Source organism: Schistocerca gregaria, chromosome 1, assembly GCF_023897955.1.
Source record: "Schistocerca gregaria isolate iqSchGreg1 chromosome 1, iqSchGreg1.2, whole genome shotgun sequence".
NCBI lineage: Eukaryota > Metazoa > Arthropoda > Insecta > Orthoptera > Acrididae > Schistocerca > Schistocerca gregaria.
Genome location: NC_064920.1, coordinates 301,189,036 through 301,207,196, shown reverse-complemented (window position 1 = coordinate 301,207,196; position 18,161 = coordinate 301,189,036). Strand labels below are relative to the sequence as shown.

Here is an 18,161-nt window from a genome sequence, read left to right as displayed (position 1 = left end):
GGGATGTGGAGGAAGGGATTGACAGAGAAAGATGGGATGGAGGAGATTGGCAGAAATAGGGGAGCTGGATGAGGAAAGGGAGAGGAGGAGATGTGGTAGAGGATGAGATGGACAGAGAGAGCAACAGAGGAGATGGACAATAATTGGGCAAGCTAGGGATGGACTGAGAGAGGGGGAGGAGGAGATGGACAAAGAGAGGGGTTGAGGAGGAGATGCAGGATGCAGGTGGAAAAGTGTAGATGGGTAAAGAGCAGGTAAAAAGCCTAGAGAGATAATGTGACAGTGGAAAAGGAAGATGAGGAGGAGGCAGTGGACAGATAGGGGAGGGAGAATGAGGTGCGCAGAGTATTAGCACCATGGGGCTCTTAACCTCCTAGTTCCAAGATAAATGGAGCTACAGACAAAAATGTATTTTTTCCAGTCCCTGGCGTGCAGTCATATAGGCTGCCCTGTACAACATGTGGATTGTGTTTAAGTAGTATCAGCCTACCTTAACGCCCTGCTATACAGTGAAGCCTACACGTCAGGTAGGCTGCCTGCACGAGCAGCATGTTGTGTGGGTATCGTATAGGCCTGCTTTATTGACCCCCTTTTCAAGGGCTGCATGTGCAGATGTGCACGTGAGCAGAGAGGTATGGTTGATGAGAAGTTAAAATGAGATAGGTATAATATGAGATAGACAGAGGAAAGGGGGAGGAGGAGATGGACAGAGGGTTTGGGATGGTGATGGACAGAGGGAGAAGGAGATGGAGACGTACATTGAGAGGGGGAAATACAGGAGGCAGTTCCAAGAGGCAAAGGGTTGATGGGCAGGTGGAAAAGGAAGAGGACTAGGAGGATATGGACAGAGGAAGGTGAGATTGATATAGGCAGATGGATGAGGGATGAATGTGGTCAGAGAGAGGGTCAGAGGAGATGGAGAGAGAGAGTAGGGAGGAGTAAATGGACATACAGAGTTGGATGAGATGAGCAGAGAGCTGGGAGGGAGGAAGAGGTGATGTTTGCAATATATGGGTTGAATGTGTATCCAGAGAGGGGAGAGGGGGGGCAAGGCTAAAATGTATGGAGGGACAGTGAGGAAGAGTGAGCTTCCATTCTTTTGATGGTGCACTTTCCAGGTGTCGTAGTCTGTTTTAAGAATGACTGGAGATAGGCGAAGAACTCTTTTACTGGAATGATACAGAAGCACAGTGAACAAAAAAATATATGAAATACTTTATTACAACAGTAATAATATTTTTAAGTAACAGTTTTACCAGATGTAGTTTATAACTACAAATATTACACATAAATAGTGGAAATACAGGTACATTTGGTAGATAAATAGGAACTAGTTTATTTAAGTGTGTACACATTAATGACTTTTTAATTTCTTCATTGATGTGATCATTGCTGCCAGTTTATGTAACCTAGCATATAAAATAAAAAAGATGACTGATGCAATAGCAGCAATTACACACAGCACATCGATAAGCCACAGCTGCCAGAAGTTGAAGTCAAGTGATGGGCTGCGCATGTGACGTGTCCCGTTGTGGCGGAGCACATACTCCAGCCACCATACTGCTCGATCCAGTGATGGCGCTTGGTGCTCACGATAGATGACAGACAACTGCTGCATGTTTTCCTTGTAGCTGTGCACAGGGAGAACTGTTTTACTATTATAGGACAAAAGCTTAGATTTTTATTGTACTTGCAAGAACATTATTTGTATAATTCAGTGAACATTATTTACTTATCAGCAAATCTTTAGACTGAAATATGACACATTATTTATTGGAATTATAAGAGCAGCAATACTCCATAATTGAGTTAGTGTAAGCTGATCCCAGATAGCTGCAGTGGGCTGGGTGTAGGAGCTTCATTCGCCCACCTCAATCAATCACATAAAGCCATTTTGTAAATGTCTCTATGACAATGCCTCAGTTTTGTCACATTTCTATAAATGGCTAGTGTTTTCATCTGCAACCATTTGCACTTCACAGTTGAAAGCTAACAACGGCCCAGCTAGCTGTCAGGGATCATCTTATTTCAACTCAACTATTGGGTTTGTAACAAGAAGCTAAAATTAACACGCAGTGTTGCTTGCAAGTTACTTTCTTATCTTATTTAGTGTATTTAATGTGATCTGATTAGGGCCATCAACCCCTCTGTCATATCAGACTAGCATTTTACACCTATAGTACTTTAAGAAATAACGATTTAATATGAAAAATACTTTCAAAATTATTTTAATGTGTATAGCAACAAAGTAAGTATACTGACTAAGATCAGTTAATATGGCAGTACTTGTACTACTGATGCCACCGCTACTGCCACTAATAGTGGTGGTGGTGGTGGTGGTGAGGTGGTGGTGGTGGTGGTGATGATGATGATGATAATTATGGTAATAGAAATAATAATAATTAGAATAATGATAATGATACTTGCAGATATAAAAAGAATGTATAGGTGTACAAAAAAGATGTTTTTTGGTATAGCAAGTCCTGGGGAAAGAAAATTTAAGGAGATTGCATCAGTTAAGAATACTGGTAAATGAGGAAGATGTGACTGGAAAGAAGAATGTACAAAGGTAATGAGTGCATACAGAGACAAGGTAATCATTATTGTTGCCTTAGTAAGCTTGTTATTAACTGTCTTCTGAAGCTAGGGTTGTTATTCAGTTCTCTAATATACTGTGGAAGGTTATTCCAGAGTCATATTCCTGCTACTGAAAAGGATTTCAAGAAAGTTCTGGAATGATGGAGTGGGACAGAAAGGATTTTACTCTGATGGGACTGGTGTTTCTGCCATGTTTCTGTCACATTGTTCAGACAAGAGGAGAGATACAGGCGATAGTGTATGTTGATAAGACAGTTGAGAAGATAGAGGGTATGGAAATCTCTGCACACAGCCAAATAGCTGTGCATATATTGGTGAAATGTGATCAAAGAGTCAAACACCACAGATATAACAAACACAGGTACTCACAATCCAGGTACCGAGAGTTTTCCTAAGAAAGGTCTTGCAGGATAACATCACTGTAATCAATGATTGGAAATATAAGTGTTTGTACAATTTTCTTTCTCAGGTCAAGGGGGAAGAGCTTCTTATATTTTTGTAGGGCATGGAGTGACGCTGATGCCTTCTTGCACATTGCAGTTATGTGCTCGATCCAATTTAGATTTTTGTCTACACTGAAGAGCCAAAGAAACTGGTATATCTGCCTAATAACATGTAGGGCCCCTGTGAGCATGCAGAAGTACCATAGCATGATGTGACACGGATTCAACTAATGTCTGAAGTAGTGCTGGGGGAACTAGACACCATGAATGCTGCAGGGCTGTCCACAAATGTGTAAGAGTACGAGGGGTGGAGATCTTTTCTCAACGTACATTTCAAGTAATCCAGATATGCTCAATAATGTTCACATCAGGGGAGCTTTGTGGTCAGCTGTAGAGTATTCGTGGAGCCACTCTGTAGCAATTCTGGATGTGTGGGGTGTTGCAATGCCCTGCTGGAATTGTCCAAGTCTGTAGAAATTCACAATAAACGTGAATGGATGCAGGTGATCAGACAGGATGCTTACATATGTGTTGCCTTTCAGAGTCATATCTAGATGTATCAAGAGTCCCATATTGCTCCAAGTGCACATGCCCCACAAATTACAGAGCCTCCATCAGCTTGAGCAGTCCTCTGCTGACATGGCTGACATGCAGGGTCCAAGGATTCAGGAGGTTTTCTCCATACCTGTACATGTCCATCCAGTCAATACAATTTGAAACAAGACTTGTCTGACCAGGCAACATGTTTTCAATCATCAACAACCCAAAGCTGGTGTTGATGAGCCCAGACAAGGTGTAAATCTTTGTATCATGCAGCCGTATACAAGTGGACCTTCAGCTCCAAAAGACCATTCAATGATGTTTTGTTGAATGGTTCACACACTGACGCTTGTTGATGGCCCAGCATTAAAATCTGCAGCAGTTTGCGGAAGGGTAGCACTTCTGTCATGTCGAACAATTCTTTTCAGTCACCATTGCCCCAATCTTGCAGGAACTTTTTCCAGCAGTGTCATAAATTTGATATTTTATTGGATTATTGATATTCACAGTACACTTATGAAATGGTCATTCTGAAAAATCCCCACTTCATTGCTACCTAGGAGGTGCTGTGCCCCATTGCTCATATGCCAACTACAGAACGACATTCAAACTCAGTTAAATCTTGATAAACTGCCATTGTAGCAGTGGTAAGTGATCTAACAACTGCACTGCACACATGTTTCTTATATAGGCATTGCTGACCTCAGCACTGTAGTTTGCCTGTTTACATATTTGTGTTTGGATACACATGCCTACACCAGTTTCTTTGGTGCTTCAGTGTACTATTACTCCTATACTCTTTGCTGAAGGAGAGAAGTTGACATTTATTGCATTTAGGGTTAAAGATGGTAGTGATTCCCAATAATTCGGGCTAATGAGCCTGGGTTTACCAACCAGTACCACATGGGTTTTGGACGAGTTGAGCTTGAGCCCTATATTTTGCACCTATTTTGATGGCAAACACCGGTTAGTATTGATATTCTCTATAGCTTTCTTCAGGGTTATTGGTTTTTCACTAAGATAACTAGAGATCATCAGTGTACATATGGTATTTGCATTGGGGCAAAACTGATGAAATGTCATTGACGTTCAATGAAAAGGATATAGAACCTTATACCAAACCCTGAGGGACACCTGACACTACCTGCCTCCACTGTGACTTTATAGTGACGGACATGACACTTTGCTGGTCAGACGTCAGGTATGAGCAAAATCACTGTTGCACTGCACTTGGCAAGCAATTTAGGCTGCTAAGTGTGGCACATAAAATGCTGAAGTTGACAGTGTCAAAGGCTTTGAAAAATTAAGAAACACATGATAGTCACCTCTTTTGCATCCTTGGCAAGATTCAAGTCATCTCTTATCTTTATTAAGGCACATGTTGTGCTGCGATGCTAACTGAAAGCTGATTGGTATTCATCTGTTAGTGTGTTCATAGTTAGGTAATGTGTTAACTAGTCATGGACTATATATTTTAAGACCTTGGACAGTGCAAAAAGAATGTAATTAGATCAATAGTCGGGGAGTGCTGTGTCAATGTTCTTTATAGATAGTGGCTTAACTAGTCCCTGTTTCCAGTCCTCAGGGAAAATGCTTGCAGTTAAGAAGTGGTTGTAGATATCTGTTACAGTGGGCAGTTATGAGTCAGTGAAAGCTTCATAATTTGGACTGTGATGTCATTGTATCTGGTAGATGTTGATCTGATATACAAAATGGGTTTTTAGACGGTATTGCAAGTAACATGCTTTTCATAGAATTTTTCATGGTTGCTGTCATCTGTACCAATGAAATAATCAATGAGTCCCTGTTTTGTTTGTGGTTCTAGGTAAACATACGTATGAACAATGTAATATACATGCCTTTGAACTTTCTTCCTTGTTCCTTTGTCCTTAGACATTATTGTCTACCAGCATGTAACACAGCACATCATTTGTTGTTGAGTCAACCGATATGCATGCTGTTGAGAGTTATATATTCTGGCCTCTTCATTTAATGGAAACAAAGAACTAAATATAAATATCTCACCATATTCCTTATCCTCACTGAAACCTATACTTATATTCTAAGAACAGCTATTTGGGCAGGCAAGAGAGGATGGGTAGTGTTTGATGATGGCCCTCTAAGAAACTACTCAATAGTACAATTCAAATACATTAAATTTTATGTTTAAGACATTAATTTAGTAGTTGGTCTTTCTAAATGCTACTGATTTATCAACACTGTTGAAAATATCTTACTCATTGTAAACAAGGCATATGGTTGCAAACAAGTTACATACATTTCCAAATAAATGAAAATTTGTTGCTTTTACCTAACAAACAATTCAACCAGCAATGGAGTTATGACCACCTTTTCTCTATATGAATACTGAGAAGTCACCAAATTTTATTGAAAAGTTCTTAAAGATTCAGAGTTTTTGGTTAAAGAAGTATAGCATATATCTGAAGTAGAAATGAAAAGTTTAATGTTCTGTTAAGAGTGATTGATGTGGGAAACTTGTTGTGGCCTTTTCATAAGAAACACCCTAACATTCACCCAGACTGCATTAGAAAAACTATGGGAAACCCAAATTTGGCTGACCAAATGTAAGATCAGTGCTTTTGTCAGCACCTCAGCTTGCTCAATTACTTGAGTAAAATACTTTTCGGTATGATGCTGCATCACACTGTGAACTAAAGTGACACACGAGTCAATGTTTAACCAGCTTTCAGTGGTCGTCTGAACATTTAAACAGCTCTGATTTCCATATTGTGGTGTCTCAATTCATATGTCATGTGGCAATCCATGAACCCTTCTAAGACATAATTGCTCTATTCAGAGAGCATCTGAGAAGTAATGAAAAGCGTGGAGGGAACATACAGAAGGCTATTGCTTGTATTACATTCCAGATGATTGGCGACCAATAGAGAATTTTGCACTTGCTACCAGAAGCAATGTCTCCTACTGACAATCATTGATCCATAAGGACTGTATCTCAGGCTGTATGTTTATATGTTTTCACCTGTCTCTTAAGGACCTGCCACTCACTAGATATATACAAATGCCATGGCTCATGGAAAATAACATTGCCTGCAAAATTCTGACACATTATGTCTCTTCTGCATCCTTCTGTAAGGAACCATTCTTACATTAGCCTCACATAAAACTTAAATTGGGATGTCCATACAGAGATTCAATTGCTCCTAAACCCAAGTCTAGCACCTTTCTACTGGGCTACCTCCCTCAGTCGACTGAAGCACTAATTCTCCTGTTATCACATTCAGTTGCTCATAATCTGAATGTCACTTAGATATGCTTTCCATTGTGTTGTTAAAAAAATCTCAAATGGTGCAAAATTAACAGATTATTTGTTTCAGTAATCCATGGATGGCACAGTTGTTGATAATTCTTGCTTTTTGGGTGCTAGTATAAAACAAAGATATTTTGGTGTGATTACATGCTCAAAAGGGGAGAGGTCAGTTAGTGGTTTAACCATCTGTCTTAGCAGTACTAGCTTACAGCTGTGGCCAGATTGGTTACGGGCTTTCATGTGCAGTGTCAAGTTGAATATAATCATTTTAGGTATAATACCACTGCCTACTATAAGAATGAAATAAAGTAAAATTAAAACAACCATTTGATCAACTTTCAGTGGTCTTCTTTAGGGCCCTAAAACTATTTATTTTATTCCATTTTCATGGCTTGATGCAGCATTACTCTCAAAAGATTTTATTTCTGGTGACACTTGCTGTTGCATCAATATACAACATTATTCTAAATAAGTAACAGCATATAATTTTGAAACCACGGACTGATTGTTAACTCAGAGCTCTTCAGACTGGCATTGTGTTATCAGCTTTTATCATATGCTTCCAGATATCATGCCATTTGCTAATTATTTGGAAACAATGCATGATTGCATTTACAATGGAGATGCATACTGGTAAGAATGGAGTATCATGAAGCTCTGCCTCAGGTAAGGACTATGAAAGCATGGTATGATCACTTTATGGAAACAGTTTGTGCGCCCCTCGATAGAAAGGTCAATGTCACCCACAGGCAGCAGGCTCTTGCACATCTGGGGAGAAATTTTGTTGCTGTTGTTGTTGGTGTTATGGTCTTCAGTCTTGAGACTGGTTTGATGCAGCTCTCCATGCTACTCTATCCTGTGCAAGATTCTTCATTTCTGAATACTACTGCAACCTACATCCTTCTTAATCTGCTTAGTGTATTCATCCATTGGTCTCCCTCTGGGATTTTTACCCTCCAAGATTCCCTCCAATACTAAATTGGTGATCCTTTGATGCCTCAGAATGTGTCCTACCAACCGATCTCTTCTTATAGTCAAGTTGTGCCACGAATTCCTCTTCTCTCCAAATCTATACAGCACCTCCTCATTAGTTATGTGATATACCCATCTAATCTTAAGCATTTTTCTATAGCACCACATTTTGAAAGCTTCTCTTCTTGTCTAAACTATTTATCATCCATGTTTCACTTCTATACATGGCTACACTCAATACAAATACTTTCAGAAAGAACTTCCTGACACTTAGATCTATACTCAATGTTAACAAATTTCTCTTCTTCAGAAATGCTTTCCTTGCCACAGTCAGTCTACATTTTATATCCTCTCTACTTCAACCATCATCAGTTATTTTGCTCCCCAAATAGCGAAACTCAGCTACTACTTTAAGTGTTTTCTATTCCCTAATCTAATTTCCTCAGCATCACCTGATTTAATGCAACTACGGTCCATTATCCTCATTTTGTTTTTGTTGATTTTCATCTTATATCCTCCTTTCAAGACACTGTCCATTCCATTCAACTGCTCTTCTAGGTCCTTTGCTGTCTCTGACAGATGATATATCTAATGTGTGACAAGAGGAAGCCCCATGGAGCTTTTGTAGAAAGGAACTTGATGTTCTGTCAGTTTCAAAACAGAAAATAAATTACATCAAGTAAGTAAATCTTGTGTCTTATTTAATCCTACTTTTAGATAAATAATTTTGAATATTGTGGATGCTGAATGATTTTGACAGACATCATAAGGAGTAAAGCAAGTTTTTGGAAATGCTTAATATGAAAGATACCAGGCATATGAATGATGGATGGTAAGAAAATTTCAGTATAGTTCTGAAATGTAAATATCTTGAAAAAAAAAAAGTTGAACACCACAAAATAAAAACAAAGGTAATGGAATGTGGTCGAATTAAATCAGGCAATACCGAGGGAATTAGATTAGGAAATGAGACACTAAAAGCAATAGATGAGTTTCCTGTCTGGGCAACAAAAAAACTTATGTTGGCCCCAGTAGAGTGGATGTGAAATGCCATGCCAATACCAAAAAAAGCACACCTGAAAAAGAGAAATGTGTTAACATATCAGATAAATTTAAGCATTAGTTGGAAGTATTTTGTGTGGGTATGTGGCTGGAATGCAGTACTGTACAGAACTGAAATGTGGATGATTAGTGGTTCAGATAAGAAGAGAATAGATGTTTTTTAAATGTGATGCCACAGAAGAATGCTGAGGGTTAGATGGGTAGATCAAGCACCTGTAACTAAAGAAAGGGGGTATTCAATAAAAGTACGGAAAAAAGAAATTTATGGCACAACTTGATTAAAAGGGGTGATTAGTTGATATGATACATCCTGAGATATAATGGAGGGAAACATGATGGTTAAGAATTGTGGAGGGAAACCAAGGGATTAATACAATAACAAGATTCAAATTAATGCAGGTTGCAGTAGTTACTCAGATATGAAGAGGCTTTCACAGGATAGAGTAGCGTGGAGAGTTGCACCAAACCAGTCTTTTGTCTGAAGACTACAACTACAATAATAATAACAACAGCAGCAACAATGTATGGAAAACAAGATTTACAATAGGAAACCTCCATTGCACTAAGGCAAGTAAACGAACAGAAATATAATAATAGTATCTACAAGAAAATAAAGAGGGGGGGGGAATTAAACAGTAATGATCACAAAGTATGGTTGTTTTGAACTGGCCTTGTGATTAGCAATGCAGTAAGAGAGGATAACAAAAATACTTTCATTGTACAAGATGAATTATTGATTATGCTCATGGTACTCATGGGGATGAAATGAAGAGGAAAGTTTAAAACTAATCATGAAAAACGGTTGTTGCAAATGATCCTATTGAATGAAAACACAGAAAGAAAGAGAAGTATCTGTTAGTAATTAGAGTGATCAGTGCATACAGGATAACTCATACATACCTAGACTCTTCCAAAACAGTCTTGATTGCATGTAGCAGTGATTCCTTTGTGAGATATTTGACATCAAGACGTATGCCTATGCCTGAAGCAGCCATCTTAGCAACATTGAGGGGCTGGTCACCAAGAAAAGGGATACCTACTGTGGGCACACCAAAGTATGCTGCTTCATTCATACTCTGTAGTCCTCCTTGTGTCACAAACACACGTACATTAGGGTGAGCTGTGAACAAATAAACTGTATTTTAGTATTAAACAGATTTAGCAATTTAGCCAGACCTCAGAGTATTATACTGGCTAGGGGAAGTCAAAGGTAACAGAATATGATCAGAAAGTTACTGATATTTCATGTCTTAGGATTGGCCAGTTAACATGACATGAAGAAAAGGGAGTGAAGATCTTTTGAATTCATTAAAACAGTAGCAGCCTGTAGCACTGTCTTCACATTATACTGTAATACTTTTACTTTATTTATATTGCCTGTAACATGATAGATGAATACTATTATTATTTGTTACAGTATTGAGGACAAGAAGGACCTGTACTGGAGTATTGGGCAGGCTTGGGCTTCTGACCAGGTGGGAGATTAAAGTGTCAATTTCCTGCCGCAGAGCATGTGGCTAGTGGTTGCTACAGGGCCGTGGCAAGTGGCTAGCATTTATGTTACCTTGGAAAAACCCAAGCGCTTGGCAGGTGCATATATGACCATGTTTTCATGCTTGGAGGAATTTATATTCCAGAGAAAAATTGATAAAAACAGAAGTAAGAGTGACACAGAAGTGTGAGTTGACACTCATGGACAGAAAAATATGTAAAGCTAAATTATCTAGAAGCACCGAGAAAATATATAATGGTATAAAAGTTATTGTTCTCTTAAAAATCGTAAATTTATGAAGGTTCAAAAGCTAATATTTTGACAATGCTTTGTCCAATTAATATAAACAAAGTGTTTACAGATGCAGCTAGTACAGTTGCATCGAGCAATCGTAGCAATCATAGCAATTATAAATAAACAAATAAAATACATACTTAATCACTCATATACCTCATTAAACTTTAGAATGCTGCCACTAGTTTCATCTCTTTAATTATTACCAGTCTCTCTGTTGAATCCCATATTCTGACCTCTCGTTCAAAAATGAAACTTATTCAGCTAAATGAACAACACTTCCTCATACAAAGGTGTATAATGCATACAAGGAATACTAAGGGTTATGGTGCCAATAAGCTTGAATAATTTTGGGGAAGATGAAGTTAGTCTTTCAAAGGGATTACTGATAGCCATGTTATAGGTTATGGAAGAGGAAGAATATACAGGATTATAGGATACGAGGTAGTCTAGAGCTAATGGTCAACATATCTGCATTGTGAGAAAAAGTGAAGCATCTTAAGGGTAAAGATAGATCATTAATGGAATCAGTGTTATAATGATATAAGGATTTGTTCAGTCCACAAGGAATGTTACCTGCTACACCAGCCATACAGCATATAATACTAACAGGCAATCATTCACCAATGTTTAAAAGACAGTGTTCGGTACCTAAGCATTTACAACCTTTAGTAGAGCAATCTGTGGGTCAGCTGTTATCAGACAGGACAACAGAACATGGTGATATCCATGGTTTGTGAGTATAGTAATTGTATTAAAAATTTCATGAGACAGAACAAAGAAATACTGGTTTTGCTGTGACTATAGATTCATAAATGAAAAAACAGTAACAGATGTATACCCGGTCCCTAATATTACTGAATGTTGGAAAATTTAGGTTAGTGAATGTTCTTTCCAATTCTAGTTTTAAGAAGTTAATATCATCAAATTGAGGTACACACTGTCGACAGACATAAAACAGGATTTACCATGTCTTCGGGTTGCTACCACCATTATAGGATGCCTTTTGGATTGAAAAGCATGCCAGCTATGTTTCAACATTTATTGGATGGAATCCTCAGAGGTTTAAAACCAAACAGATACATGGTCTATCTAGATGATATAACTGTATTCACAAAAGGCCTAAAAGGGCATGTTCAGCATTTGGAGATGGTATTTGGCAGGACGAAAAGGCTTGACTTATGCTTTGTATTGAAAAGTGTTTCTTTTCACAATCGCAAGTGAACTATGGGGGGAATATAATTAGCCAAGAGGGAGTAAAAACAAATCTGCACCTTACATCAGCAGTACATTGCTTTCCGGTACCTCAGACAATTAAACAATTACAATCTTTCCTTGGATTTAACAAATTACCACAGAACATTCATGAAGGGGTTTTCTGAAGTGACACAACCACTAAAAAAATTACTGTGAAAGGATGTTGTGTTCGGCTGGACATTTGAATACCAGACAGCATTTCAAAATTTAAAAGATATATTAACATCAGATCCAGTTTTGAATTTTCCATATTTAACAAAAGATTTCTCATTGTTGTGTGATGCAAGTTGTACAGCTTTAGGAGCAGTTCTGGGCAAATCAGTGGTGGGGAAGAATGCCCATTTGCTTATGCATCTTGTCAGCCTAATAAGGCTAAGCAAAATTATTCTCCTACTGAAAAGGAGATGTTGATACTAATCCATGATATTTCTTATTTTTGATGGTATCTATATGGACTTAATTCACAGTGATTACTGATCATGTGACTTTAAAATGGCTACTTGGGTTAAAAGATCCTTCAAGTCATCTTACAAGATGGGCTTTGAAACTAAATGTATTTTAATATAATGTAATCCACAAATGTTGGCACACTTTATAGGAATACTGCAAGTCTCTGGATTTGATCTGAAAGGTCTGAAGAGAGCAAAAGCAAATGATAGTGGGTATCAGGTATGCTGCAAACAGCCACAGCTTGTCATAGAAAATGGGATATTGTGAAGATCAATCAAGTGTGGACCATGTGGTGTAGTTCCAGCAGCTTTGTGGGCAGAATATTACTAGCAAGTACGTGATCATATGTTATCTGGTCAAGGAAACAAAAGGACAATGGCTAGAAGAGTAACAGGAAAGTTCTGGTGCAGGACAAGTTGCGCTGATTTTCAGCAGTATGTCAAGAACTGTGTTCCACATGCACAACATATGGATTAATGCCATCAAAAAATACAATTAGAAAGAATAACTGAGTCTGATTACTTATTTAAAATGATAGGAGCCAATGTTTTGCGATCATTTCAAGGATTCACTCAGGTAAAAAGTATGCATTAACAATTATTGAACACTTCTCTAGGTATTTAGTAATGATAGCAATACCAGAGGAGAAAGTGAGCACAGGAACTCACACTATGATATATCATTAGATACTTAAATTTGGGGTACTGCAAGAGATTATTATGGATCAAGGGACAAATTTCATATATGATCACATTAAGCAGTTGTGTCACTTACTGAAAGCTAAGAAATTATGTGCAAGTCCATTCCACCCATAGGCAAATGGTCACATGGAAAGAGTTCATAGGAATATGTCAAAGATGCTAAGCTATTATGTGAATTCTCTACATCTAGACTGGGGTGTGTTTTTAGATTTTGTGGTGAGTGCCCACAAGTCAAAAACTCACACATGAACTGGAGTATCACCTTACAAAGTTGTGTATGGATACAAGATGCCATCTCCGTTTGATGTGATTCAACAAAAGTTGCCTAGAAAAGAAGCCTAGAAAAAGGTCAAATGGACCAACACAAAAGTACTAGAACTTCAAGAGCGTGCAGGGTTAAGTAAGAGGAATTTACCATTGTATTGAATAGGTCAATGAATCTTACTTGAGAATGCTTACACTCTGAAGGGTAAGCCGAGAAAGTTTTTGAAGAAGTTTCAGGTCCTTACCTGATGATCAAAGTAAAGTTATCTGTAAACATAAATTTACAATTACCAGAATGAATTTCAGCAGTTTATATCAGTAGAATTAACCCTTTTCAAGGAGCCATAAAATGTATTAGAGGAGAGTGGTATGTTGTGTGGCAACCTTGTACAAGGCAGCAAAGAGTTAAAATTTTCTAAGTCCCAGAGCAAAGCTACCTTGTTTACGTTATGACAGCATTGAAACAAGGTAGGTGTAAAGAATAACATTTCTAGTGAGCTAAACATTGGACCTCAGCAGAAATGTGGAAGGCAGAGCAACTAGACAGGATCACATCACCTTCAGTACATGTTGAAAGAAACGCTGCTGCTAATACAAGAGCTTGTACAAACCAGTCTTATACTACAACAAACTCTTTAAGCAAGCATGGCTGAGTCAGAACCACTGGCACCTTTGTAATAGCGAGATCTATGTTGTCATGACAAGGGATTCAGGTAAACATTATCCACCACTTAGCTGCATAAAAACCTTAGCACTTTAACTTGTAAGGCAGTTTGTCAGATCGATTGATGGCATAGTTATGTTTGCACTCAATTCCCTGATTTCAGTAAAGTGACATCTGGCACAAGTCTGCTTTAGATTTCCTGCATGCTACTGAGGAATGACAGCTGCTGTGGAGAGAGATGGTTACCTTGCCTTAACCACCAGTCACAGAGTTCAACACCACAGTCTGCCACTGTCAGAGATGGGTGGATGTGGGGTCTTCCTATTCATCCTGGTTCAGGACACTAGCTAGCATTTGTGATACTTCAGTGGGTGGGCCAGGGCCTACCTAATCAGCAGGCCAGGATCATCTTATTACATGGCTACATGACAACCCTCATCATGGTTCAACAGACGATGAAGAATGACCAAGAGTGGGGTATGGAACAGAGCAGCTCTCAAACCAGCATGTGTTAAATTCAACACATGCACCTCCTTCTCACGGCTGCAGCATCATGATACGGTGAGTGCCAAAACCACCATGTGTAGCAACCATCCTAGCAGCAGGTGGTGAGGAATGGGTGTACAGCATCGGCTACTTTGAGCGGACTTAAAGGCTGCTTATGATGCAATACCTTGATAGACATCAGCAACCAGTGTCAACAGCTGTTCAAGACACAGCTTGTAACATAAAGAAATAAACAACTAATTCTGAATCTTCTTTCACTGTGCTTACTGGTGATAACAGTTCACCACCTTTCTTCTGAGAGAAACTGACAAGGAGTGAATTGGAAGATTATCTCCTGACACAGAACTACCTCTACTTCTGCCTTCCCAACAGTCGCCTCTTACATATGACCCCATTTATGCAAGGTGAAAACCTTTAATACTGTACCATTTTATTTTCTGCAGAAGAGTTTTATGACCTACACAGTCAAAAGCATTACCAATATCACAGAAAATGTAACAGGGTAATTTTTGTTGTTTGGCTCTATGAGAAATGTGTTTGTGAAATCATACATTGCATTCTCAGGAAAGAAGCCTTTACAAAAGCCAGACTGACCTGTTATTAAAAAATTTGGTTCAGTATTCTGCTGTAAGTTGCTTTCTCAAAATTTTTGAGGGCATATGAAGGTGTGAGATCAGTTTATAATTATAAAACAGTTGCTTTTCTCCACATCTGTATGTTGTTGTTATTACTGTGTACTTCAGTCTTTTATAAAATACTCTTTGACTCAAGGGTGGTGTTACCAAATAAGGCAAGATTTTGGTACTTCAGTTGAGATATTATTGCAGCCAGAAGAGTACTATTTTTTAGTGATGTAATGGTTCTTGTGACCTCTATAACAGATTAGGTAGCAAAACTGGTGTATAGTGGTTAGTATGCATTATATCTGGAAGCAAGTTTATTGCCCGTGCTTTTGATGTCTGTCAGCTACTGCTCACAAGAATTCAAGTAACCAATTATTTTAATTTTGCATCCTCTGTCTCATTGTTACAGCCATTTAGGAGTTCGTTATCATTTGTCTTGTAGAGTTTATTGGGGTAATGTCTAATAATGTTCAAACTGTCCTCACCTCATTACTGAAATTTTGAATTTTTTGTGCATAGTGCATAGGTTTTGCCTTTTTAATGACTAGGTTTTGCCCTGTTAACGACACACTGAAGAATATTGCAATACTGCTCCTAGTGCATTGAAAGATTTGATTAGATGTAGTCATATACTATCAGGTTCTTTTTCTTTGTTATAAGCATTAGCTGCCATTTGTCTACATTTAAAGAAAGTTGGCATTCATTGCACCAAGTGGAAATTTTGTCCAAGTCTTTCTTTAGTTCCTTACAATTGTCTAGCAACAATGCTTTCCTAAACACAACAGCATAGTCTGTGAACAATCTTATAGTGTTACTGATCTATTGTGATAATTTTCTATGCGTTTTGAGAATTTTAGAGGTCCTAATATGCTTTCTTGGGACACATCCAATGTTGCTTTCATTTCTGTGGAACATTCACTGTTGAATATAATATGCTGGGTCCTATTAGTCACATATTCATGAAGCCAATCACGTATTTTTGAAGGTACTCCATATTATTATATCTTGATTATTAGGTGACTGTGTGATATGGTATCAAATGTATTCCAGAAACCTAGGAAGACAGAATCTATCTGTTCACTTTGTAAAGGAACACCCTCCCCTAGCATTACTTTTCCTCAACAGGAGTAGTCGATACCAAAAATAATTTTGAGTTTTTGAACAGGTTAATATTATCTCAACTGTTTTTCTAAACAACTGCATATGTTTTTTTACACAATGTATTTTGTTTCAGGCTAAAATGTATAAAAAGAAATTGCTTTATTTTCGTTGTTACAATTGGTATGTGCTAGCTTTGAATGTACAGTTAAAATTACTTTTCTTTTAGAAACATTTTAAATTATGAAATATTGAGCACACTTAAAATTTCTAATATTGATCACAGAATCTGACACAAATTATTAAATTTATTTCTGGGTTCACTTATCAAATAATGGTATAGAAATTAATAAAAAGTCATTTGTCAAGAAAATTTGTAAACTTTTTGGGATATTGTTAGTACCACAGAGTGGATTAGTAGAGGGCATGCCTCTGATGTGATTGGACATGTTTTTAATTTTGGCAAAAACAATATAATTTTTCGTTTTGTTGAAGTGGAAATTATAAAGAGAGTGTGATATAGAAAATTGTGAGAAAATAAAATTAATATAAAAATAGAAATTACAGCTCAGGCAATACTTGAGCATTATTTATAGCATTTGGAACCATGAGAACCCATAACTTCAAAAATTTCAGATTCAAGAATCTGCCCCTCGACATGAAGAACTGGAGCCAAATATAAGAAAAGAATATAAGTGAATAGTTAATAGTAAATCTTACTCCTTTTTAAGCGTATTAAGGAAACAATCAACAAATGATGTGTCAGAGGGGAGATTACAACATGCAGCTGTTCTTTGCAAGATAACATACAAAAATAAAGCAAACTGTGTTTCACACATATAGCTTTTCCTAAATATGTGGTGATTCTTTGATATAAACTTGTTTACTTCTAGGAAGTTTTTAATGTGTGGGCTTAGAATATTTTCTAGAATCCTGAAACAATTGGACATCAGTAGTACTGGTTTGTAACTACATGAATATGATTTTTTAGCTTTTTTGTAAATAGAGCTTACTTGCACTCTTTTCCAGTTAACTGGAGCTATTCACTGCAGTAGATTTCGTCAATAAATATGAGCTAGTTCTGTGACATATTCCATGTAAAATGTAACAAGGATCCTTTCAGGACCTGGTTCTTTGTACACTTTAACTAACGTTGACTGTTTTTCATTACCAGTGCCGCTAATATCTATATCTCTGTTTGTGAGTGTGTCCAGTGGTTAAACATTCATATGGTAGTATCATCATGTGTGAACATGTTTTTAAACGTGGAATTTAATTTTTCTACTTTATGTATGCTGCCTCTATATTTTAATACTATTTCTGAATTCATACAGATTCATTCCCATACACGTACTTCTCTATACTCCATGGGTCAGGCCATGCCAACATCAGTATGGTAATATCCAGGTACCCTATTCAAGTGCAGATGTTCATTGGGTGGCAGAGGCATAACTACTGTCATGTGCCCCTGGGACAAGAACCCAAAGTGTGGCTTCCTCTACTGACTGTCAATGTCAAAATGGAATTCTTCTGTGTGATTCAGCTGCAATCTTTTGCATTAGTGTACTGAACTCCAAGTGCTATCCTAGTGTTAAGTGCTGTTTTCCAAGACATGCTTGGTTTGCTTTAGGCTATACCAACTGGTGCTTATTTTGTTTTACCATCTCTTGTTAAATAAATCCTATCTCATGACAGCAAAGTCTGAAGTAGACAACACAATAAAGCTTCTGACAGTGAGTAGTGGACCTCACATATGTATGTTACTGAAAGGCAATAAGTTATGGGAGTGCCTATCACTGCATACTGTGTATGTCTTTGCCACAATGAAAAAAACCTGTTTTATTTTAGAACTATCATTCTGAATAATGCATATGTGTGTAGACAGTTGGCACAATCATGGTCAATAC

General features: G+C 37.7%; 1 protein-coding gene across 1 annotated transcript in view; it reads right to left on the bottom strand.

Annotated features, from left to right (window-relative positions):
- Positions 1-1,197: 1,197 nt before the first annotated feature.
- LOC126342104 (UDP-glucosyltransferase 2-like) overlaps positions 1,198-18,161 on the bottom strand; it is a 136,282-nt gene continuing 119,318 nt past the window's right edge. The window contains exons 6-7 of the mRNA XM_050001826.1: positions 9,805-10,024; positions 1,198-1,631 (exon numbers count right to left, since the gene is read on the bottom strand). Coding sequence (XP_049857783.1) covers positions 1,355-1,631; positions 9,805-10,024 — 497 coding nt within the window. The 3' untranslated portion in view covers positions 1,198-1,354. The remainder of the gene's footprint in view (positions 1,632-9,804; positions 10,025-18,161) is intronic.